This window comes from Pecten maximus, chromosome 1 (genome assembly GCF_902652985.1).
Source record: "Pecten maximus chromosome 1, xPecMax1.1, whole genome shotgun sequence".
NCBI classification, from domain to species: domain Eukaryota; kingdom Metazoa; phylum Mollusca; class Bivalvia; order Pectinida; family Pectinidae; genus Pecten; species Pecten maximus.
Window position 1 is genome coordinate 53312081 of NC_047015.1, and position 25617 is coordinate 53337697.

At 37.5% G+C, this 25617-nt stretch overlaps 1 protein-coding gene across 4 annotated transcripts in view; it reads left to right on the forward strand.

Moving 5' to 3' along the window:
• Window positions 1-25617, forward strand: part of LOC117337922 (caskin-1-like) — a 161611-nt gene that overhangs the window by 108495 nt on the left and 27499 nt on the right. For all 4 annotated transcript variants that reach the window (XM_033899071.1, XM_033899078.1, XM_033899085.1 and 1 more), the window contains 2 exons: window positions 7042-7154; window positions 24194-24409. In XM_033899071.1, the coding sequence (XP_033754962.1) occupies window positions 7042-7154; window positions 24194-24409 (329 nt within the window). The remainder of the gene's footprint in view (window positions 1-7041; window positions 7155-24193; window positions 24410-25617) is intronic.

A 25617-nucleotide genomic window follows, 5' to 3' on the forward strand; every position in this document is an offset into this window, starting at 1 on the left:
AACCCTCTATATCTTCTCATTTCTTAGCCATCCCAAAAGAAATATAATGCAAGGCCCAAAGTTGCCTTAATGATTTGTTTGCTTGAAAATTGATTTTCTGCTTAATGTTTTTAGTTCAAATTACGTTTATTTTTTCTCTGCATCTTAATTATCATATCTATATGTATCATGTATGTATTACTAAGGTTCTTCATTTGAGAATGATATTTAGTTAGACGTTGTTATGTTTCAGCAAATTTTGAATGATGTCAAAATATATAACATTTCATAGTAAGCTGACAAATCTTTTGTAAAGTGTGGGAGGCAAAACATGTTTTTTCTACTGTATGAATCATCGCCAAGTAGAAATCATGTATAGCAGAATTTTTTTTTTACTATGATATAAAAATTGTTGCGGTTTCGTCAAAATTATGTTGTTGATGTTTTACAATTGTTTTTTGCATATTTGCGGTTAAGATGTTTACATGCATTTATTTAAAACTTTCATTTCTTTCTTTCATGGATATACACCGAGGTGATAAACTGTTCTTTATCTTATTTTGAAATCTTTATAAAATGTCTAAAACCAATTTTAATGGCAAGTGTTAATGCAGTAATGTGTGAACTCACATTCAGAGTTAATAGAAAATGAATGTTTTAAATCTTTAAGAAAGTTAGATGCATCTGAGTGTAGTTTAGAGTCTGTAAGTTGTTTCTAATCGTAGTTTCAACTTTAGCGAAATTTTATTTAGAGTGGTACACATTGTGTGTACTGATAGAGTTTTGGTTGTGTAAATGTATTTGTGAATTTAGAACAGGATTTGAGAGTTTGTTTATGATGACTGTCTAAACAGTGGATTTATTTCCACTTATTTCACATACCAGGTTTTATATCAATTGTTTACAAATGTTATTGAGGATTGGAAAACAATTTCAGTTGATATATTACTGGATTCTCTCACGAGATGAGATGTAAAAAACAGTAGAACAGATATGACAATATGTCATAAGTCGACAACTGGATTTGAGGATTTAATGAGGATATGTTTCTATCTGAGTGTTGTCGGTACAGGATTTGAGGATTTGATGAGGTTGGTGTTTGTATCTATGTGTTGTCGGTACAGGATTTGAGGATTTGATAAGGATGCTGTTTCTGTCTATGTGTTGTTTGTACAGGATTTGATGAAGATGTAGCTGTATCTATGTGCTGTGGGACATGATGTAGTTGTATATATGTGTTGTGGGACATGATGTTTGCTGTATCTATGTGTTGTGGGACATGTAGCTGTATCTATGTGTTGTGGGACATAATGTAGCTGTATATATGTGTTGTGGGACATGACGTAGTTGTATCTATGTGTTGTGGGACATGATGTTTGCTGTATCTATGTGTTGTGGGACATGATATTTGCTGTATCTACGTGTTGTGGGACATAATGTAGCTGTATCTATGTGTTGTCGAACATGATGCTGCTGTATCTTTGTGTTATGGGACATGATGTAGCTGTATCTTTGTGTTATGGGACATGATGTTTGCTGTATTTGTGTTGTGGGACATGTAGCTGTATCTATGTGTTGTGGGACATGATGTTTGCTGTATCTATGTGTTGTGGGACATGATGTAGCTGTATCTTTGTGTTGTGGGACATGATGTAGCTGTATCTTTGTGTTGTGGGACATGATGTAGCTGTATCTCTGTGTTGTGGGACATGATGTAGCTGTATCTATGTGTTGTCGAACATGATGTTGCTGTATCTATGTGTTGTCGAACATGATGCTGCTGTATCTTTGTGTTATGGGACATGATGTAGCTGTATCTTTGTGTTATGGGACATGATGTTTGCTGTATCTATGTGTTGTGGGACATGTAGCTGTATCTATGTGTTGTGGGACATGATGTAGCTGTATCTTTGTGTTGTGGGACATGATGTAGTTGTATATATGTGTTGTGGGACATGATGTAGCTGTATCTATGTGTTGTGGGACATGATGTAGTTGTATATATGTGTTGCGGGACATGATGTTTGCTGTATCTATGTGTTGTGGGACATGATGTAGCTGTATCTATGTGTTGTGGGGCATGATGTTGCTGTATATATGTGTTGTGGGACATGATGTTGCTGTATCTATGTGTTGTGGGACATGATGTAGCTGTATCTGTGTTGTGGGACAAGATGTAGTTGTATCTATGTGTTGTGGGACATGATGTAGTTGTATCTATGTGTTGTGGGACATGATGTAGCTGTATCTATGTGTTGTGGGACATGATGTTTGCTGTATCTATGTGTTGTGGGACATGATATTTGCTGTATCTACGTGTTGTGGGACATAATGTAGCTGTATCTATGTGTTGTCGAACATGATGTAGCTGTATCTATGTGTTGTCGAACATGATGTTGCTGTATCTATGTGTTGTCGAACATGATGCTGCTGTATCTTTGTGTTATGGGACATGATGTAGCTGTATCTTTGTGTTATGGGACATGATGTTTGCTGTATCTATGTGTTGTGGGACATGTAGCTGTATATATGTGTTGTGGGACATGATGTAGCTGTATCTATGTGTTGTGGGACATGATGTAGCTGTATCTACGTGTTGTGGGACATGATGTAGCTGTATCTATGTGTTGTGGGACAGGATGTAGCTGTATCTACGTGTTGTGGGACATGATGTAGCTGTATCTTTGTGTTGTGGGAGATGATGTAGTTGTATATATGTGTTGTGGGACATGATGTAGCTGTATCTATGTGTTGTGGGACATGATGTAGTTGTATATATGTGTTGTGGGACATGATGTTTGATGTATCTATGTGTTGTGGGACATGATGTAGCTGTATCTGTGTGTTGTGGGACATGATGTAGCTGTATCTATGTGTTGTCGAACATGATGTTGCTGTATCTATGTGTTGTCGAACATGATGCTGCTGTATCTTTGTGTTATGGGACATGATGTAGCTGTATCTTTGTGTTATGGGACATGATGTTTGCTGTATCTATGTGTTGTGGGACATGTAGCTGTATATATGTGTTGTGGGACATGATGTAGCTGTATCTATGTGTTGTGGGACATGATGTAGCTGTATCTACGTGTTGTGGGACATGATGTAGCTGTATCTATGTGTTGTGGGACAGGATGTAGCTGTATCTACGTGTTGTGGGACATGATGTAGCTGTATCTTTGTGTTGTGGGAGATGATGTAGTTGTATATATGTGTTGTGGGACATGATGTAGCTGTATCTATGTGTTGTGGGACATGATGTAGTTGTATATATGTGTTGTGGGACATGATGTTTGCTGTATCTATGTGTTGTGGGACATGTTTGCTGTATTTGTGTTGTGGGACATGTAGCTGTATCTATGTGTTGTGGGACATGATGTTTGCTGTATCTATGTGTTGTCGAACATGATGCTGCTGTATCTATGTGTTGTGGGACATGATGTAGCGGTATCTTTGTGTTGTGGGACATGATGTAGCTGTATCTGTGTGTTAGGGGACATGATGTAGCTGTATCTATGTGTTGTCGAACATGATGTTGCTGTATCTATGTGTTGTCGAACATGATGCTGCTGTATCTTTGTGTTATGGGACATGATGTAGCTGTATCTTTGTGTTATGGGACATGTAGCTGTATCTATGTGTTGTGGGACATGATGTAGCTGTATCTATGTGTTGTGGGACATGATGTAGCTGTATCTACATGTTGTGGGACATGATGTAGCTGTATCTATGTGTTGTGGGACAGGATGTAGCTGTATCTACGTGTTGTGGGACATGAAGTAGCTGTATCTATGTGTTATGGGACATGCTGTAGTTGTATCTATGTACTGTGGGACATGTTGTTGCTGTATCTATGTGTTATGGGACATGATGTAGCTGTGTCTATGTGTTGTGGGGCATGATGTAGCTGTATCTATGTGTTATGGGACATGATGTAGTTGTATATATGTGTTGTGGGACATGATTTATTGTATCTATGTGTTATGGGACATTGTGGGACATGATGTATCTGTATCTATGTGTTGTGGGACATGATGTAGCTGTATCTATGTGTTGTGGGACATGATGTTGTTGTATATGTGTTGTGGGACAAGATGTAGTTGTATCTATGTGTTGTTGCTGTATCTATGTGTTATGGGACATGATGTAGCTGTGTCTATGTGTTGTGGGGCATGATGTAGCTGTATCTATGTGTTATGGGACATGATGTAGTTGTATATATGTGTTGTGGGACATGATTTATTGTATCTATGTGTTATGGGACATTGTGGGACATGATGTATCTGTATCTATGTGTTGTGGGACATGATGTAGCTGTATCTATGTGTTGTGGGACATGATGTTGTTGTATATGTGTTGTGGGACAAGATGTAGTTGTATCTATGTGTTGTGGGACATGATGTTACTGTATCTATGTGTTGTGGGACAAGATGTAGCTGTATATATGTGTTGTTGGACATGATGTAGCTGTATCTATGTGTTATGGGACATTGTGGGACATGATGTAGCTGTATCTATGTGTTGTGGGACATGATGTAGCTGTATCTATGTGTTATGGGACATGATGTAGTTGTATATGTGTTGTGGGACAAGATGTAGCTGTATATATGTGTTGTTGGACATGATGTAGCTGTATCTATGTGTTGTTGGACATGATGTTGCTGTATCTATGTGTTGTGGGACATTGTGGGACATGATGTAGCTGTATCTATGTGTTATGGGACATGATGTAGTTGTATATGTGTTGTGGGACATGATGTAGCTGTATCTATGTGTTGTGGGACATGATGTAGCTGTATCTTTGTGTTGTGGGACATGAGGATTTGATTAGGATGTTGTGAACTATTTCTGTGATGATTCGCTCGTCATTTCACCAGGACACAACAATACCTATACCATGTTTAAATTCTCCCCGACGAGGTTACCTAGGTACATAAACCATGTATGTCCACTTTCAGCCTTGGGGTATAATTATTTTAACAGGTATGCGTTTAAAGGGGACTTAGTATACATTTTTCTGTCACTATGTTCTTTTCAATACACTACGACAATTGTCTGTCGTTGTGTTAAATATATCACTGCTGCTCGCTTGAACGATTTTTGTTTACAACACACAGGTAAAAACTCAGGTTAATAATAGAGGGGAGAATATCTATATCGCCTAATGATACACAACAGTATAGGGATTTACGCACCACACTCTCCCAGGTAAACATTTTAGATTACGCTCAGGGTAAAATTTCATTCTAACACATATCCACATAAATAAAAGTCTATTTCCGAGATACAGAAACGAATTGCACTGTAAAAGCTGGGGAAGGAAGTATACAGAAATTTCCTGTGATGGTGTGATCGGGTTCTATTGACTGACTTATATACAAACCACTGCGAGATTCGGCTGAAGTAGGGGATGGTGGTTTTGTGCCGCCAATATTTCTAAATGGCAGGCTGTATGTACTAGATAAACTAGCAGGCGTTCAGTGGATGTAACACAGCCTCCTAGTTAATTGCTAAAGCACCTTACAAGACAACCTGAGGAACGTGTTTTATACATGATAACTGTTTATACACTACATTCTAACATCTGGGAGGTGGCTCGGCAGATGGTATGGAAATTGGAGTGTGAAAAATGAAAAAGGTAAAAATTCTCTGGCAATTTTTATTTGATTGGGGAGGTGTTACCGAGTATTATTTGTTGGCTTTAATTGGAAACAGACATATTCGCTTGTGTAAGGTCCGTGTAGTTTTTATATTCACAGGCTAATAAGAATGTACTCTGTGCAATTTCCAGCCATATTCACGCTAATCCTAGGTGATAGCTCGGAGCTATTTCTTATACATTGTCTTGTAGTTTATTGAGCGTTACAGGAGAAACAATATAGGCAAAACACAAGGATCGGAGCCTGTTATTGGTCCCTGTTGTTACGTGTGTAGATGAGTCCGAGGGAAACGTATGTAGTAGAGCATTACGCTGGGAATATATACAAAATATCTACCACGGGACGAAGCAAGTTAGAGATCAACGTCAGCCTCCTCGTCCTCTAAGCTGATGGCTTTGACTGTGTCAGTTGTACACACGATTCTGCTGAGTAGGTGATCGAGTTATCGTAATCAGTCCGTCATCGATTACCCAGTGTATAGGGTAGGTGTGCTGCGATACCACTTTCCATGTTAATGACTGTCAGGCTGCTCTGTCGGTGTTGATTGCAGGCAGAGGATTTAAATGTAGGTGGAACCTCCTGAGTTTGCTGAGTTTTGTGATATTTGTTGTTATTAGATACGTGGGTTTGGTGATGTTTGTTGAGATGTATCGATACATTTGGAGATTATTGTGATATACTGATACTTTCTAGATTATCATCAAGGTTGGCACCAAGCCGCCATGTATTTTGATAGGATAGTAAAGCTGTTGATTTGATATAGTGATAATGCTGCTGTATACACTTTGATACTGTCAATGATGTCTCTATATTCTGATATCGTGATGAAGTCGCTATATCTTTTGACATTATAATGGAGTCGCTATATTTTTTGACATTATAATGATGTAGCTATATATTTTGACATCATACTGATGTCAACATATATTTCAATATCGTAACAATGTCTATTTTTTTGACATTGTGATGATGTCGTCACATATTTTGACATTAAAATTATGTAGCTATATATTTGACATCGTACTGATTTCTCAATATCTGATATCATTACAATGATTTTTACAAATTTTGATATTGGATAATGTCACTCTTTATTTTGAAATGACAATTTATCTTGATATCATAATGATATCTATATTTTAATTTTCATGCACAACATCTATATATATATTTATATTATGATGTCTTTAGATTTCATACCGTGATGTCTTTAGATTTCATACTGTGATGTCTTTAGATTTCATATGATGATGTTGTAAGCCATTGTGACCTGACATTATATTATATATGTTTGTACTTTACATCAATGTTTTCAGGGGCTGTCATAATGTATAGCCATTTATTGAGAGGTTGGTGAGACAAAACCTTGAATTTGAAATTGTCATGTGATCTACTGTTTCAGATTGCCATGGTTACATTCACCATCACCATGACCACAACGGTGCCTTATATCTGACGGGCCATCATGTTCACCCTCAGACCCATACTCAGTACAGCTCTGTACCCGACAGTCATGTAAGTACACTTTGACACCCTCAGCCCCATACTCAGTTCAATTTCAAAGTCTTCTTCTTCAGAACCATACAAAGTAGGTGCACTCCCCACTTACCAAAGGATTGTACTTTGAGTGGTGTGTGTTAGTGTTATGTTATAGTAATCACTCTGTGTGTCAGTTTTGGTGATTGATTTAAGGTCATAGGTTACACATTATATCATAATCATTATGTGAGGAGGAGGGATGGGTGGATTGTTATATTTTGCTTTTATTCAGCTCTACACTCGAGTATCATATAAGTACATCTGATATACTTCTTAGTTCTAAATCTCAAAGCTTAATTAATTCTTCTCCCATATGTCCATCTCTCTATTCTCCCAGATTGTTCTATCATTCTCATGGAAAATGTTTCCAAATTGTCAGGATTTAACACATATAAGTCATTTCCTACATTATAATCTCACATACTCTGGCTTCGGTTCGCTCTTGATATAGTTTTAGTAATCAATATTGGCTGCGTAAATACCTCCAGAAATATTATTATTGAATTTCCTGTGTTTTATTGACAGATTTGTGACACCAATGAAACCAATATTTCTCATTATTTGTTCTGTCATTTTAAGAACCATCATGCACCTTTGACCTACTCTGTACAAGTAACATTTTATTTGTTACTAAGCACAAGACTGAATCAGGTTAAACAGTATTAAATTGGTTTTAAAAGTTGTGATAGCTTGTGCCTAATTCCATTTGTTAGATTTAAGAGTTTAAATTCATCAGTAATATGTACCGTATTTGACCTAATAAGGGCGCAGGGCGCGGGTAATTGACAGTGGGGGCGCCCTTATTAAGATTAGTTATTCTGAAGTTTTATGAAACAGAATATACCTTAAAGCAGAATACCCAAGATTGTGGAAACGGTAAACTATTCAGTCATAAAAATATTCCAGATGAAGATATCTATTCATTATCATATGTTAAGCTTAAACATGACTTGAATACTCCTGTAAACTTGTAAACCATGCCAGCTGATCTTTAGACCATAGAACGTGTGTTCCACCATTTATGTTCAAATGGAACTCTTTTGTGTTCTATTTATAGAAACAGGTGATTTCCCAGATCATATCAGACATCGTTTTCTTTGACCTAATAATTGATTTACAATGTCTTTTACTAGCTTTCTGTTCTGAACAAAAGCTATTTATCAATAAGAATGAAGTCTTTACTTTATCTTCAAATAAAGATGGTAAGTTATTATTTGTAGGCCTATGTATGTTTAGTTTTGGGTGCTCTTTGCACTGACATGTCATCTGGAGCCTGTAGGAAAACACAAAATGTGGCGAAAACATGTGTTCCAGTTACTTAATTTTCTGAAGAAAATTGAACACATAAAGTAGCAAAATACTTCACATCAATTATTACTTTTGAACACCATTTTGACACTCGGTCAAAGATTTATTTTCTTGAAAAAAGGTAGGGCGCCCTTATTAGGGCAGGCGCCCTTATTAGGTCAAATACGGTATATGAATTCGGTCAGAGAGGACAAGTATTACAGACTTCAAGGACAGGTGATGTAAGTAAGTGTATAAAACTGACCAAATATTTTGACTGAAGAAGAGAGAACAGCAAAGTTTTTCAATCAAAACATTCGTTTAGAACAGTTATCATTTATATAAAACACCTCTTTCTTTAGTTCCCATCACCTTGAGTCAGTTTTATAATCGCCACTGTGAAAACCGTATAAGCTAAAGGTGAAATCTTGATCTTTGGAGTGATTGAATCAAAGCTGTAGTTATTGGTAAATGAAGCCTGATGATAAGCTTTTGAAAGATGCAGACTAGAACAGATGGCCACCCAGTAGTGATGGTAATTGCCTTGTTCTATTAACTTGAAAAAAAAAATCTCAAAATATATAGCCATATAGATGCAATGTTTGTTTCTCGAGTCAAACATTCTGTCTATTATATAACCAACATGGTCTGGTATGCTATTTAATGGGGCTACGTCAGGTTTTGGTATGAAACAATATTGATTATCTCTTTACTTTAACTCACAGCAAATCTTTTTTGACCAATGACCCCTTGTGTTTATAGACAATACCGTATTTATCCTGGGAAAAGCCCAATGGCCAGCACTTGCCACTTATTCAGAGTAAGGGATGTCCTTATTGCAAAACAAGGAAATATTTTTTGTTTTCATTTTCCTTTCATGACAATTGACATAGTTTGGCTTCTTACTATACATGTGCTTATTGACATGTGCAAGGGACTTATTTCCATATGTATGCTTATTCAGATACATGTGCTATATATATATGTATTGTCATGTAGGACTTATGCCCATACATGTGCTTATTGCCATGAAGGCACTTATTCCCATACATGTGCTTATTGCCATGTAGGCACTTATTCCCATACCTGTGCTTATTTCCAAACTTATGCTTATTCACATATATATATGCTTGCTCACATGCAGTGACTTATTCCCATACATGTGCATATTGAAGAAGAAATCCATTTTCGCTGCCTATGTTTTTGAATGACCCTGAATACCATAATAATGTGAAAGATAAACCTATACAGACCTGTTAAATTTTTCTGATGATTTCATATTTACTTATTTTAGTGCGTCTTCCAAAGATATCAAATATATTGTGTCCCCATAAAAACACACTTAAATGTTCATATCATTCAGTTTCACATAGAAAATTCCCTAAACAGATCTGTTTTAGAATAAAAGGGCATATGGCCTTGTAATCGTATTGTGCGACTGTTTGATTTTATCATGCCACCATTTCAGTGCATCACGTGTGACTTTTAATGCATTGTGTAATGTTTGTGTTGTATCATGATCGTTTTGTCGTAATTATGCAACAGTTTGAAGTTTGGTGACATCATCAAAATGGCTTGTTTCATCAATCACCCCAACTGCATTTGACAAATTGTCAGGAAATAAAAGTCTTCTGTACTAAACGTGCTCAATATCATTGATTAGTGTCAGGACAAGGCTTTGTTGTTTTGTTAAAATGTTGGAAATGGCTTCTAATAGCATGATTGAGGGGTTCAACATTTGTGAAGCTGTATAGAAATGTGAACCGCACTGATGACGAGCATTAGCACTCAATGGCTGCTGGCCTGGCATTGGTAAACGCTGTAGGACGGAGTCGACTGGACGGCTAATCAGCTAGCAATATTCATGAATTACATGAAAAATCGGACAATATCTATAGAGAGATTGCCGGCAGTCATAATGCTAGTGGGGGTCGTATGGGCTATACTGTACAGATACATACAAGTCGCCTGACATTTGTCAGTTCTTAGTAACAGCTATCTGACATAGTCAAGCCAGCTTGCTTTTGTATCCATCCATTTCTGATAACTTTCCAATCATGCAGGCAATTTCATTGGAAATCATCCAATGTTCATGGAAAAAAACACTGTTGCAAAGTCAACACCAGTAAGAATTCTCCACCAGGTTTCCTGCAGTTGTCGTGGTGATTGCATTTGTCTCGGCTTCAAAGGCAGCTCAGCACTAATCTCGAACCGCAGTTAAATACAACCTGTGGTCGTTTGGATCATTGTTCTTACGGAGAAATTAATGAGGAGATGAAGGCATGTGTATAGTGTGAAATAGTGACGGGAGATGAGACTCTGTATCGGGATATTCTTGCTGGCAGACGACCTGCAGGGATTATTTCCTGTTTGGTAATGTGCCAGAGATATTTCACCACTATGAAAAGCCTATTAAAGTTTACATTTAGATTGGTGTTCGTGAAACACATACCTTAGACACTGGGATATACCTGTAGTCTGTTACACTCTCATGGTTCAATTTTATTCTGGTCCTTATATGCAGATTCCCTTAAATCTCCAGTCCCCTTTTCCCTTCTACAAAGATTAGGTCTTGACTCCTTTGGGACCTGTCTTTTTTTGACTCCCTTTGGATCTATATCATTTTCCTTTACCCTTCACTCTTGAATTTGGTGTGTTTGTGAAACACCTGTGTATAACTCCTCCCCTATTCCTGTATTAGTCCATGACTGACCTTTCTTTCTTGACCTATGACCCCAGAGACTGAACTTTCCAGTCCATGACTGTGACCTCCCGTTCTTGACCTATATCCCCGAGACTGAACTTTCCAGTCCATGACTGTGACCTTCCTTTCTTGACCTATAACCCTAAGACTGAATTTTTCCCTTTGGTGTGAACCTCCTGTGTTGATTTATTACTATGACCTTCCTTTTCTGACCTATGACCCTGAGACTGAACTTTTAACTTTAGTGCGAACCTCCTGTATTGATTTATGACTGTGACCTTCCTTCCCTGACCTTTAACCCTGTACTGGACTTTTCCCTTTACTGCGACCCTCCTGTGTTGATTTATGACTGTGACCTTCCTTGCCTGACCTTTAAACCTGAGACTGAACTTTTCCCTTTACTGCGACCCTCCTGTGTTGATTCATGACTGTGACCTTCCTTTCCTGAACAATGACCCTGAGACTGACCTTACCCCTGAAATGTGACCTTTATATTTTCATCAATGACCTTGACCCCCCTGCTGAACCTTCCCCTAAAGTGTTGTCTTATTATATTTATCTTGGATATGACCTTCCTGATTCATTGACCTTCTTAGTGGACCAGTTCTGACTGACAATGGTCAAGATGAAGTTTGACCCTCTTCCTTGGTTTTAGACTTGTACCCAGGTCTCCTACACTAACACTCCCTGTACCTCTGTACTAGAGAAGGGTATCCCTATATCGGTCCTGTACTCCTCTACCAGCTGGTGTGATGAGTATGCCCGAGATCTGTACCTATCTCTTCTCACCTGGTATTTACATTAAATTGGCAGCCTTAATTCTTTGATGAATAAGCAGCTGCAATTGTATATACACAGATCAAGTTTCCCTGTGGTCAGTCTTCACATGCAACAGTGTGCTATTAACATTCCTACCCAGTGATGGCTGTGGTCAGTCTGTAAACTGGTGGCTGGAGGTGTTAGATCAGACCCCCAATGGACAGTAAGTGACCAGGAACCACCAGTTGGCAGATGTCTTATTAGCTCATCTGTAAACTGGGGAGGAGGATTATCTGAATTGGTCAGTAAATGGTGGTGGGGAGGACTTTCTCAACTGGGCAAGATTGATCAGTATGACTTTGGTCACTAAACCTCAGTAAATGTCCTGTTGGGGGTGAGAGGTTTTCTGAACCACTGTGAGGTTGTAAGTAATTGACTGGGTCACTACTCCTCAGTGAATGTCCTGTTGGGGGAGGGAGAGGTTTTCTGAACCACTGTGAGGTTGTAAGTAATTGACTGGGTCACTAATCCTTAGTAAATGTCCTGTTGAGGGTGGGGGTTTTTCTGAACCACTGTGAGGTTGTAAGTAATTGACTGGGTCACTAATCCTCGGGAAATGTCCTGTTGGGGGAGGGAGAGGTTTTGTGAACCAGCTGTGAGGTTGTAAGTAATTGACTGGGTCACTAATCCTCGGGAAATGTCCTGTTGGGGGAGGGAGAGGTTTTGTGAACCAGCTGTGAGGTTGTAAGTATTTGACAGGGTCACTTCTGAAGGGGCAGGGTAGGGGTCATATGGATTTGGTAGACTGCAAGAAGGGGAGGGGGGGGGGGGGGGGGGGGGCATTCCTGTTCTGTAAATGTTGAGGGGGAGGGGGCACTACCAAATGGGAGAGTGGGGGGGGGGGGGGGGGATGGGAATTATGGGGCATTGCTGGTTAGTAGATGTTGGAGGGGGTGACTGCCAGTATTAGTGTTATAAGACTGTAAACTACAGAGGTGTTGTCTGGGTCACTACTGGTCAGTATAGGTCTGGGTCACTACTGGTCAGTATAGGTCTGGGTCACTACTGGTCAGTATAGGTCTGGGTCACTACTGGTCAGTATAGGTTCCTGTTCTGTAAATGTTGAGGGGGAGGGGGCACTACCAAATGGGGAGGGGGCACTACCGAATGGGAGAGTGGGGGGGGGGGGGGATGGGAATTATGGGGCATTGCTGGTTAGTAGATGTTGGAGGGGGTGACTGCCAGTATTAGTGTTATAAGACTGTAAACTACAGAGGTGTTGTCTGGGTCACTACTGGTCAGTATAGGTCTGGGTCACTACTGGTCAGTATAGGTCTGGGTCACTACTGGTCAGTATAGGTCTGGGTCACTACTGGTCAGTATAGGTCTGGGTCACTACTGGTCAGTATAGGTCTGGGTCACTACTGGTCAGTATAGGTCTGGGTCACTACTGGTCAGTATAGGTCAGACTTACTTAGTTTAATTACTCTCCTATCTTTCTGAATCCCTTGATGTTTGTTGGAATACATCTGAACTCTGCCTTGAATGTGGAAATTATCACTGAATTTATCACCATCTGACCAACATTTCTAGAGTGGGAAATACTAAACTGATGTGCTGTTAATCCTCAGTCATTTATCTACCTAAAACTGATAATAAAACTGTGTATATATACCAATCGGGATATTTCTTAAATATCCTGGAGGGTGGGGGTAAGGGCTGTTTATTGACCTATATCTCTATATATCTATACATCAAGTGTTTCTTTATAATGCATAGATTTGATATTCATGGTTGATAGATTTGATATTCATGGTTAGATTTGATATTCATGGTTGTGGTTAGATTTGATTTTCATGGTTGTAAATAGATTTGATATTCATGGTTGTGGATAGATTTTATTTTCAGGGTTGTGGATAGATTTGATATTCATGGTTAGATTTGATATTCATGGTTGTGGATAGATTTGATATTCATGGTTGTGGATAGATTTGATATTCATGGTTGTGGATAGATTTGATATTCATGGTTGTGGATAGATTTGATATTCATGGTTTTGTGTAGATTTGATATTCATGGTTGTGGATAGATTTGTTATTCATGGTTGTAAATAGATTTGATATTCATGGTTTTAGGTAGATTTGATATTCATGGTTGTAAATAGATTTGATATTTATGGCTGTGGATAAATTTGACATCCATAGTTGTGGATCACTTAAGTTCAAAATTGAGAATCCCACAACAATATCACTGATGTTGGCTTGTTTATGACGTTCCTGTAGCCAATTTCACTATCTTGTCTGCCAAACTATTGTATTGAAGTCCTATAGATATAGATAGGTTCCTGAGGGCCACAATGGATCTCCAGAACAATAGGTATGTTTCTTAATAAAAACAAAAGTGTCTGGATCATGTGTAGCCATGTATTATTTTCCATCTTTGAAGATAAATAGGTCAGGGTGAAAACGCATGGCAGGCTCGTGATAAGCTATCACTCAAATTGAGTATATTACATGTCGAAATGTAGCAGTGATGTTATATTGATCTTTTGAAACCGTCAACCGAAGACCATTCCGTAAACTAGAGTTACGAAAAAGTGTTTATGAAAGTCAAATAACTCAACAAGAGGTTTTACCATTTTCGTTAGGGAATTATGGGATGTTTTTCGATGGCGCCATACAGCTGTATTGATTCTTCGTTAAACCTGGGTATTTATTTAAGCCCTCTCGGATCCTGCCACCACCAGCTAAGGACTAGTTGTAAGTAGGAATGGTTTGGTTGTGGCCTGTTGTCAGGTGGGAACCCGTCTCGTCAGCTCTGCACCGTCAACTCGTGAAAAAGATTTCGGCTCCGTCAATTAGTGTATAGATTTCGTTATTGCAGTGACGACGTTATTTTATGCAAGCTGCCATGTATCTCTCAGAGAAATTCAAAGGAAGTTATGACAAGTAAGATTAGTTGTGTTAAAATAGCTAGTGTCAGCGTTTTACTCCGCTGTCGTGAACATTAAATCGTGCCAGTATGAGTCGCAGCTCTGCTCTATAGTTAGATTATGTCTGTATAGTAGTCTTATTACCAGTAGTCTTCAGGGAAATGATGATTTCTCCAGTAATTTTAATACATTTTAGGGAGAGCTGCGGTGTTTCGCGAGTAAGTTTAATATCTCCTGCAGGAAACTGATGTGTTTTCTACGACAGTTTTCATCATTAATTCTACAGAGAGGCTTCCGATGTTCTTTTCACACATTCTGTACAAGGATGATTGCTAGATTAGCTATCCAAAAGGGGAATGACATCTTAATTTGCGAATTTCCTTCATTATTTTTTATGGAGAATTTATATGTCAATCTAGAAAATAATTTCCTATGAAGAATATTATGCTAATATCTAAAAATACAGCTTTAAAATATCTAGGGTAGATTTAGTGAAAAGGGTTTGGACATATTATATCACTGCTGTTTTCATAAATACAGTCAAACCTCACGTATGATTTTTATAGGAATATCCATGAAACTTGTTGTGTAAGAACTTGTGTATTCTTATATCTTGTCCAATCAGACCAAAATGTTGTATTCCACATGCAGGTGTTAGATTTAGATATGTTAATCTCACAATGTCAGATCGAACAGGTTAATCTCACCAAAAGATTGTCAGATTAGACAGGTTAATGTGCCCAACAGGATTTCAGATCGAACAGGTTAATCTCACAATGTCAGATCGAACAGTATAATCTCACCAAAAGATTGTCAGATTAGATTGGTTAATCTGACCTACTGAATGTCAGATTACACAGGTTAATCTGACCTACTGAATGTCAGATTACACAGGTTAATCTGACCTACTGAATGTCAGATTACACAGGTTAATCTGACCTACTGAATGTCAGATTACACAGGTTAATCTGACCTACTGAATATACCAATTTGTTTTTAGATTTAGATGGATTAATCTGACCAACAGAATGTCAGATTACACGGGTTCATCTGACCAATGACTAATTGGCCTGTATATTTGTTTGACTTGGAATATATATGGTTGCTGCTCTTCCATTAAAAAATTCCAATAATTTATATTCTCCAATCAGAATGTTGTATAAAATCTAATCCTTTTCTGATATACTGTCTTTTGTAATTGGTATTATATACATACGACTTCATAACCTTGTCAGACTTTCCAGAATAAAATTTTATCATAACATATTAACAACATATTCATTTACTAGTTGACTCCTGCATTGAAAGTCCATGGGAGAGATCGGTGCACATGTTCAAAAGTTTGACAAACTTTTACCTAAAACTATATTTTAAGCTCCTCTTTCTTCAGGACTTATTATAAAGATTTAAATTGATAAAAACAGTCAAAAAATGGTGTACCAAGAACTTTTGTTTAAATTTTGGTCATATTTTCCCCAAAACATTCATTTGATTTTGAGATTGTACCTTGACCTGTTTACATTGGCAGTCAGTTCATATATAAGAAGGTATTACATATTTTGGGGTTTATTTTGAGGTTGTTTTTTTCATTTTCTTTGTGAGATGAAGCATATACAAGCTCTTGAAGAGGAATATGATATTAGTGAGAAATAGAAAGACCTTTTAATTATGTTTGGCAACTCATAAAACAGCTTTAGAGATAGGAGGAACATAGCTTATATTCTGTGTACACCTCTATCCTCACAGCTGATGAGTTCTACAGCTAAGCTGTTCATCCCAAATCCAAAAATGATTTGTTAGCTTAATATCATTACCATAAATAAATTGAAAAGTTTTCTCTAAATTGTCCAATTTTAGACCCAGTTTAGGTCATAAATACTTTTCATATTTACAAAGTTTTGCTATAAAAATTTTTTTTCCATATTTTTTATGTTCATATTTTTTTTGTATTTACTTAGTATGAAAGCTATTTTCTGTTTGTAAAGAATGAAGATGTAATGGCCGAAGTTTTAAAAACTGGCCCTGTTAGATGAGTATAGTAAGCTTTAGCTGTATGTACACTATATAGATCTCAGTTCTGGGGCACTGATAAGGATGATAAAACATGGTATAGTACAGGATCCTATATATATATATATATATATATACACACAGAATACTCCCGACCATCAACTTGTAGTAAATAGTCAAATCGACTTCCCTCCCCTACCAGTTTCCTTCTCAGAAGTTTTGCCCTGAAACTATAAATTTGTATCTATGAGATGAATAGTTCATATCTGGCCTGTGATGAGTATCGGGTTTTGAGTACATACCATTGAATCCTTCACCTGTCGTCAAGGAGGTGGTGGTATCAGTGTGGGGGTGGGGGTGGGGAGGGGAGGGGGAGGGGTGATGGAGGAGGGGGTTTCTGATGATGAAGCTGGGAGATAAGGTACTAGCTTGAAGCGGTAGAAGACTTGGGTACACTTGATACATGCTCCTCTACAAATGAAGATATCGTGGCAATGCATCTATAATTTGGTGAAATGTTCTTGGGCTTTTTTTTCAAGAGGTGATGTACATACATTGGCATGGAGGGAAACTTCACCAAAAATTCCTTTGGACAGATTTTTGTTTTTTGAGTCCGGATCAAGTTTTTGTTGATGTTGTGAGTAGTAGAAGTCGTGATTAGTGATGTGGAAATTCGCTCTGCCGTGGTATGTGTTGGATATTTAATAATAACAGTATAATCGATGAAGAAGTGATTGGGAATATTATATCATTTCGTGATCCAGTGTTTTTCACAAGATGGTAAGTGTGAGTTGTACAGGATTTTAGAGATCGTAGTGTATGTGTAGATGGTGTGGAATTCTCACAACGTGAGAATGCAGAGAAGGAATGTTGCCTCTTGTATGTATCCTTGATGTGGGATATCGGCGCTGTGTTGTTGGTTTCAGGAGAAGTGATTTCAATTACTCCAGAATGAAATGTATTCACAGTTAAGATTTCATTTCAGATCTTTTACACAGTTGTTGTCATTTCTGATATTAGATAATTATCTGCAGATTTATTGGATAAGATTATTGGCATGATAAATGTTGACGTATTAATATTTTGGTTTTGTGGTAAAATTCAATGTTCAGCTTACAATTATATAATTTATGGTGTAAAAATATGTAAGATTCACACTCTCAAAGTTTATCTTAAATTTTGATATAAACATTGTCATAAAATAATTCATATCTAAAAAAAAATTGTGAAATTGACATTTTCAAAGTTTATCGTAAATTTAACAGCATTACAATTTATATGGTTAAGTGTTCAGGTTTTTTTTTTTTAGTTGACATAGTGAACTGGTTGATACAAGTGATTGACATTCATAATGCTGTGATTTATGACAGATGTTGAAGACCCTTAAAAATCAATGTTGATGAATCTTTACACTTTACAATGGTTCTGCCTCGGAAGACGAGCATTACGTTACAATCAAACAATCTATTTTCCCAAGTAAATCAGTACTTTCCTTTCCCAGCTGATTAAGAATCCCTAGATGCTGTGACAGTGATTTCATTCCCTTAAGTTTTGGGCTGGTAAAGTGCCCTATATACCCTGTCATTACCGGAGGGGAAATGTACATTGAATATTGCCTGCTCTAAATCACCCCATAATTTTCAGTACAAACATCAGAGGAGGTTTGAATCCGAAAAGTCAGTGATATTTGTCAACTCTGCATTATCAGCAGTTCTTCTCAGGAGATTTCGGCTCTTTAAACATAATAAATGCCTTTTGGTAGTTCTACCAAATATCTATGTGGGTTGCTAGTGGGATGAGATTTTCGTAAGCATGAGGTAAGTTGTTTAATGTTCAGTCAAGTCCAGAAATCCTGAGGAAAGAGAAATGGTCTGGGTTGGGGATGTTTCGTATGTGGCATGCTGGCAGAAAGAGATTTTGGTCAGTAATGTTTGTTGTCAACCATATATCTAATTTCCTGGTCAAAAGAAATGGTCTGTCAAGTTTTGGGTTGTTCGATGTTTATTTCTGATGTCATGGGAAAGAGAAATGTAACTTCCTAAAATAAGCTACCCTTACTTTGAGTAGACCTGTATTGACAGTGGATCGGGGTTAACAAAACAATCTACCTTATCAAAGGTTTTACAAATGTATGTGTTATATAATTAATTGTTAAGGAAATTGAACCTGCGTTTCAATAATTTATGTTCTGGTCAATTAATAATTGACTTGATAATTATTGTCTGATGGAAATTAAAACAATTCTTCAGTTGGAATTCTTTGATGGTGGAGGAAACCAGGGAGATAGCCGGGGCAGAGTAATTATATAAGTGTTACATGTGTGAAATATCATGGTTTAATGAAAGTGTGGAATGTTAGATATGTGGAGTATGAAACATGCAGTGTGCATGTAAACATGGGGTAAACATTCGGATATTACTAAATGTAATATGTATTGAGTGCTAAACATGCAAGGTGCTAAATGTGTCCATGCATAAACATACAGTTTGCTATATGTTTGTAAAGATGCTGAGTGCTAATAAGTCTGTCCGTAAATATGTGTAGTGCTAAATGTGTGCATGAACATGCGGAGTGCTAAATGTGGCTTAGGGTAAACATGCATAGTGCTAAATATGCGCGTAAACATCCTGAAATTAATCCATGCACGAACATGTGTAGTGCTAAATGTGGCCTCGCATAAACATGCGAAGTGCTAAATGTGTCCTTGGGTAAACATGCAAAGTGCTAAATGTGTCCTTGAGTAAACATGCGGCGTGCTAAATGTGGCCTTGAGTAAACATGTGGCGTGCTAAATGTGGCCTTGAGTAAACATGCGGCGTGCTAAATGTGGCCTTGGGTAAACATGTGGCGTGCTAAATGTGGCCTTGGGTAAACATGCGGAGTGCTAAATGTGGCCTTGAGTAAACATGCGGATTGCTAAATGTGGCCTTGGGTAAACATGCGGAGTGCTAAATGTGGCCTTGAGTAAACATGCGGCGTGCTAAATGTGGCCTTGGGTAAACATGCAGAGTGCTAAATGTGGCCTTGAGTAAACATGCGGCATGCTAAATGTGGCCTTGGGTAAACATGCAGGGTGCTAAATGTGGCCTTGGGTAAACATGCGGAGTGCTAAATGTGGCCTTGAGTAAACATGCGGCGTGCTAAATGTGGCCTTTAGTAAACATGCAGAGTGCTAAATATGGCCTTGGGTAAACATGCAGAGTACTAAATGTGGCCTTGGGTAAACATGCAGAGTGCTAAATGTGTCCTTGGGTAAACATGCGGAGTGCTAAATGTGTCCTTGGGTAAACATGCAGAGTGCTAAATGTATCCTTGGGTTAACATGCAGAGTTAGCCTTGGGTAAACATGCCGAGTACTAAATGTGGCCTTGGGTAAACATGCTGAGTACTAAATGTGGCCTTGGGTTAACATGCAGAGTACTAAATGTGGCCTTGGGTAAACATGCAGAGTGCTAAATGTGTCCTTGGGTAAACATGCGGAGTGCTAAATGTGTCCTTGGGTAAACATGCAGAGTGCTAAATGTATCCTTGGGTTAACATGCAGAGTACTAAATGTGTGGTGATTGTACTAAATGTGTGGTAAATGTACTAAGTGTGGGGTGATTGTACAGATATTTTTATAGTACCGAGTATTAACCTTTAAATAGCTATGATGCTTGAAATTGATACCTGGTACAGGAGTGGATGCCTCAAGTCTCTGGAAACTATGTTAATTGTCTAACACTTAGAGGTATTGCTTCTGTGAACATTTCACAGAGAATCCTCTTCAGAAAGACAATTGCTTTGTGTAGCATTTCAATCAAATCAATTAGAGCTGTTGAATAAATGCCTCCCGGGAATTTTCTCAGGAGTAATTTAATTTGGTGTTTTTATGGAAAGGTATATTTCCTTTTGGATACGATCTTTAATTAGACAGTGTATGATTTGATTACAGAGTGGGCATGGGAGTACGTATTTGCATAATTGATTGACCAATTGCAGAGACCTCCCTGTGATTTGCATGTAGAGGTGGAACATCTTCGATTTTACAACTAAACTCAATCTTTATCATGTGTTGATGGGTATAAAAAGAATTTTTTCTTTCTAAATATGGATTACACGGCTAAATTGTATGAAAAATATGTGGAATATCAAGAATTTCAAATCTTAAACAAAAGAATGAATATGAAAACATTGTTAATAACCTCATTGGCTCATGAGGGGAGACAACCCTTGTATATAACCCTGTATACCTCAAAAAGGGAGACAGACTTTGGATATATAATCTCATAGGCTCTCAAGAGGGGAGACAACCCTTGTAATTAACTACATAGGCTCTCAATAGGGGAGACAACCCTTGTATATAACTCCATAGGCTCCCAAAAGGGAAGACAAATTAACCCTTTTATATAAATCCATAGGCTCTTAAAAGGGGAGACAACCCTTGTATATAACTCCATATGCTCTATAAAAGGGGAGACAACCATTGCATTTTTAAACTCAAATGCTGTCAAAAGGGGTGACAACTCTTGTATATAACATCAAAGGGTCTCAAAAAAGTAGACAACTGTTGTTTTTAACCTCACAGGTTTTCAAAAGGGGAGACAACCATTGTATGTTACTTCATAGGCCCTTTGAATTCGAATGACATTCCCTTATATACAAATTCACTTCAAAGGAGATGTAACATTTTACTACTATGTTCATTATTCATGCCATAAGGGGAGACAACTCATTGCTGAACAAATCAGTACCAAACTTTAGGACATTCACTCAGGAATTTTATAGGTTTGTACAAAGTTCTTGGAACAATTTTCTACCTAAATTTCTCCCATGATGCTTGCAAATCTTGAAAATCCTGCCTGCTTTACGATATGAATGCTTGCTGCCAGGATTCTTCTGTTCTGATGTAGTTAACGACACATTAACCAATTACACTGAAAAAGAGTAATCCCATTTTGGAGATCATGGTAACTTAGAGATTTCCCATATCACTAACAGTGCAGCAAGTTCAGCTCCTAAACTGAAACATTTAAAACCTGTTCTATAGTAAAAAGAAACATGGCTGTGGTTTGTGTGTGTGGCGAATGACCTTATTGGATTATGCTGAAGTTTGTGTAGAAGGGATGGTGGTGAAATAGCAGATGTTGATTCGCCCAATTGATCCATTAGCCAATAATTGTAGTCTTTGAAGTGAACTGCAGACCAAGAGACCGGCTAGAAGGTAACCCGATTAAATGGTATTTTGTAGGATCAAGTTTTGTTTGAATTTTCTGGAAATTATCCATCAAATACAGAATAATTTCTGTGAAAGAAATCTTTACATTGACAGATCAGTGGAAAAAAAAAGAAGATTTTTTACATGTTGAAATTGGGCTTCTGCTCGGTTGTCAAGGAAATTGTTCACTGATAGATTTAAAGACTGTTGAGGTGTTAACACTATTAGAACAACAAATTGCTGTTTGGTTGTCAGGGAAGTTATTTCATGATGGATGGTTGTTAGGGAAGTTATTTGATGATGAATATCTGGATAGTTGTGAGGTAGTCGTTATTGAATCAACATGTTCTTTTCTATGTAGAACGAGCCACATTTTATGGCAAACATTGTTGACACTCAAAGAATTTACCAAGTATTCATCAAAATGATTTCATTCGCAAAGAAAAAAATTAAAGTACATTAGTCTTTCAACTTAATGGATTGAGTTTGAAAATATTCCAGCTTCAAAGATAGAAATGTAATCAATATTAGTCGAATGATTTGTTAATAAAAATAAAAAAATTCTAATAAGGCTGTTTGATCTAAATGGAGTCTAGTTTTTATTGACTAATGCTTGTTTGTTAATTTGGAATCATTTTGAGAATAATTCTACTCTGAGAAAGTCTTGACTGATGTAGATGTCTTGACCATACAGATAGGGAATGGGTCCACATATATACACCCTATGCCCTGTGCACCCACCACACAATACATCAATATATAATCGGCAGCGTTTAACACTGGCAGACTTGTGAAGGAGAACTGAAATGATAAAACTGTGGTATTTTACATGCTTCAGTTGTCAAGGCGAAGTGACGTTTGGCCTTCTTTCATTGATTGGCTAATGTTACAAAGCTTTATGCATAGGTCTGTTTCTGCTCCAGAAGTTAGGAGAAATTATTCATGGCTAAAAGCACAACAAGACACATTTAGCTTTTGTGATCGAGGATCAAGCTTGTGATGAGTGACCTTTAAACCTATCAATATGACCTCTGCCCTTTTTAGAATTCATCCTTTACATTCTGGCTATGACCAAACTTTCTAGTTTAATATTGGAAGTAATCTTTTTCTTGATTTCACATTTCTCTTGAGAAGGGACCTCACAACTTTTCTTTGACCTTTGATCTCCCTCACCTTCTGGCTGTATGACCTTTGCACTCCTAATGACTGACCTTTGACTTCCTGGCTATGGCATGTGACCTTCTGTAGAGCACATTGTAGTTGGGATGTTTTTTTCTGAGCTCTTACAAATAATATACATCTTGAAGAAGAAACCTGGATGTTATAAAAGGTCATGAGAAATTTGTTTCCAATACAGGATCTCCTTACTTTGATGTAGTTGACATTAATTGCCCACACTTCTGACACCATGCATGATTGTATTATTACCACAACACAATTACAAGTGTACCAACGCTTCATAAACATGTGTTACTGTGCAAGGTGCATTACCAAAGCTACTATACAACCGTTGTTCGCCCTCTCTCAGCATCTCGCTCCTAGGTTCATTAAGTGCTTTCGGCTAGTCTGTGATGAGTTTGAACTTGTTTCATTTGCCAATGGAGAAGTTCAAGAAGGGTCTGTTTTCATTCACTGTCTAAATCTAATATTAACTTTTGTAAAATGATTTAAAAGATGTTTTGACTCCAGGGCTTGGTGTATCAGAAGTACCATTTCTACTGTAGATTTATATAATGCTCTAATCAAGAATATTTCATTCCATATTATTTTCATAATTTATTTCATTTAGCTGAGATATAATTAAGGCAGCAGGTTCTTTCTAAATTTGAGCGAAAATCTATCCAGGCACTCTGTCGAAGAGTATTTTTAGCTAACATGTAGGGGTCATTGATATTTAATGCCTCTCATGGGAACCACTGGCGTTTTTGTCTGATTCTTTACAGATTCAGCATACCAGTAACAGAAGTTCCCCCTGTCCAATCAGTGGGAGGTGGCTGATATTTTCCAAGGAAACATCCAAAGCTCTTTTATACAAAATGTTGAAATCGGTTTTTATTCCCAAGATTTTATCATTTTGATATTCCATTTTACATGCTGAATGGTTTCTTTTAATTGCTGTTTTTCAGAATGTAAATGGTAGACCATACGATAATCACAACCATGTTGGCGAACACAACTTACATAATCACCATGGCGACTGGGCGTCACCAACACCGTACTCCATCGTTGGTGACCTGAGGACCGCTAGTCCAGCGAAGGGCAGTCCGACCAATAGTAATCGTAATAGTGCAGCTAGTAGTGATAGTGGGCGGGGATACAGTACAGGACACTTAGAACCCAAGGTAGGTCAAGTCACCATAGTTACGTATTTGTTATTATTGAATCAGGGTCAATGAAATGTTTGTTGTAAGGGACTGCAAGTGCAGGCCACTTGGAACCCAAGTTAGGTCTCTGTGCAGTTGCCATGGTTGCTTATAATATGTTTATATTATTGATTAATCAAGGTTGTTGAAATGCTTGTTTGCAAGGGACTGCAGTACAGGCCACATGAAAACCAAGATTTTTTTTCTGGAAAGGTTACCATGGTTATACTTATATACATTTGTATTTGATATGTTTTTTATTAGGGGCGTGCAAATGTTATTGCATAGAATATTTCAAACGCATCATGTGTGTCCTGAATCAGTTCACCATCATGTAAAATATATGTATGTGTTACAGGATTTTCTCAGTAGATTACGGAATTCTTTATGTGTAGACTGTTTCATCTTAGGATGGTACATTCATGTTGGACACAAATTAAGTTTACCTGGAGAATCTGCAAGTCTGCAAGGTACATAAAATTACCTTTGTGGGGTAAAATCATTAACTTAACATGCAAAGATGGGTAAGATAGTGATGATATGGTACCGGACCTAAGAAATATTAAGTTCTCTGATGAATTTTAGATCGGAGGCCCTAGTCTGATGTTACTTGAGACTGATATCAATCAAACTTCGCAGACAGGATATTTGTATCTAGCCTAGAGATCACCTGCTAGTCTTGAAGGGGAGAGGTCAGACTAGCGAGCAGACGACACTACAATTTCTTGGTTGTGGATCTGAGGAAAGCGTGATTCATTTGGATATGGAAGTTGTTTTTTATCGACATAAGTCTCCACATTTTTTTAAAGTACTCATGTGGATTGGGTTCGGTCCATTTTATTGTCGGTAACATAGCAAAATTGATGTTTGTTTTCGCTTTAAGCATTTTTATTGCCGAATGAACATGTCAGAGATATATCAAGGCGAGGAAATGCTTTATTTTACAGTTTTATTGTACCATCTATGTTTGTGTAGGATGAATCCAAGCTCAGAACAATATTATCGTAAAAGATAGGCTATACACATTTTAGGAAGCTTTTAAGCATCAAGCAGTTCATTGGTTGCTTGTGAGTCTGTTTATTAAATTGCCAGTCATAATTACAGTCAGTTATTTTTTTACTAGATTTTGAGTCTTCAGGAGTTGTTTTATAAATGTCAATGTTGTAATGCATTTTTCCAAACTAATT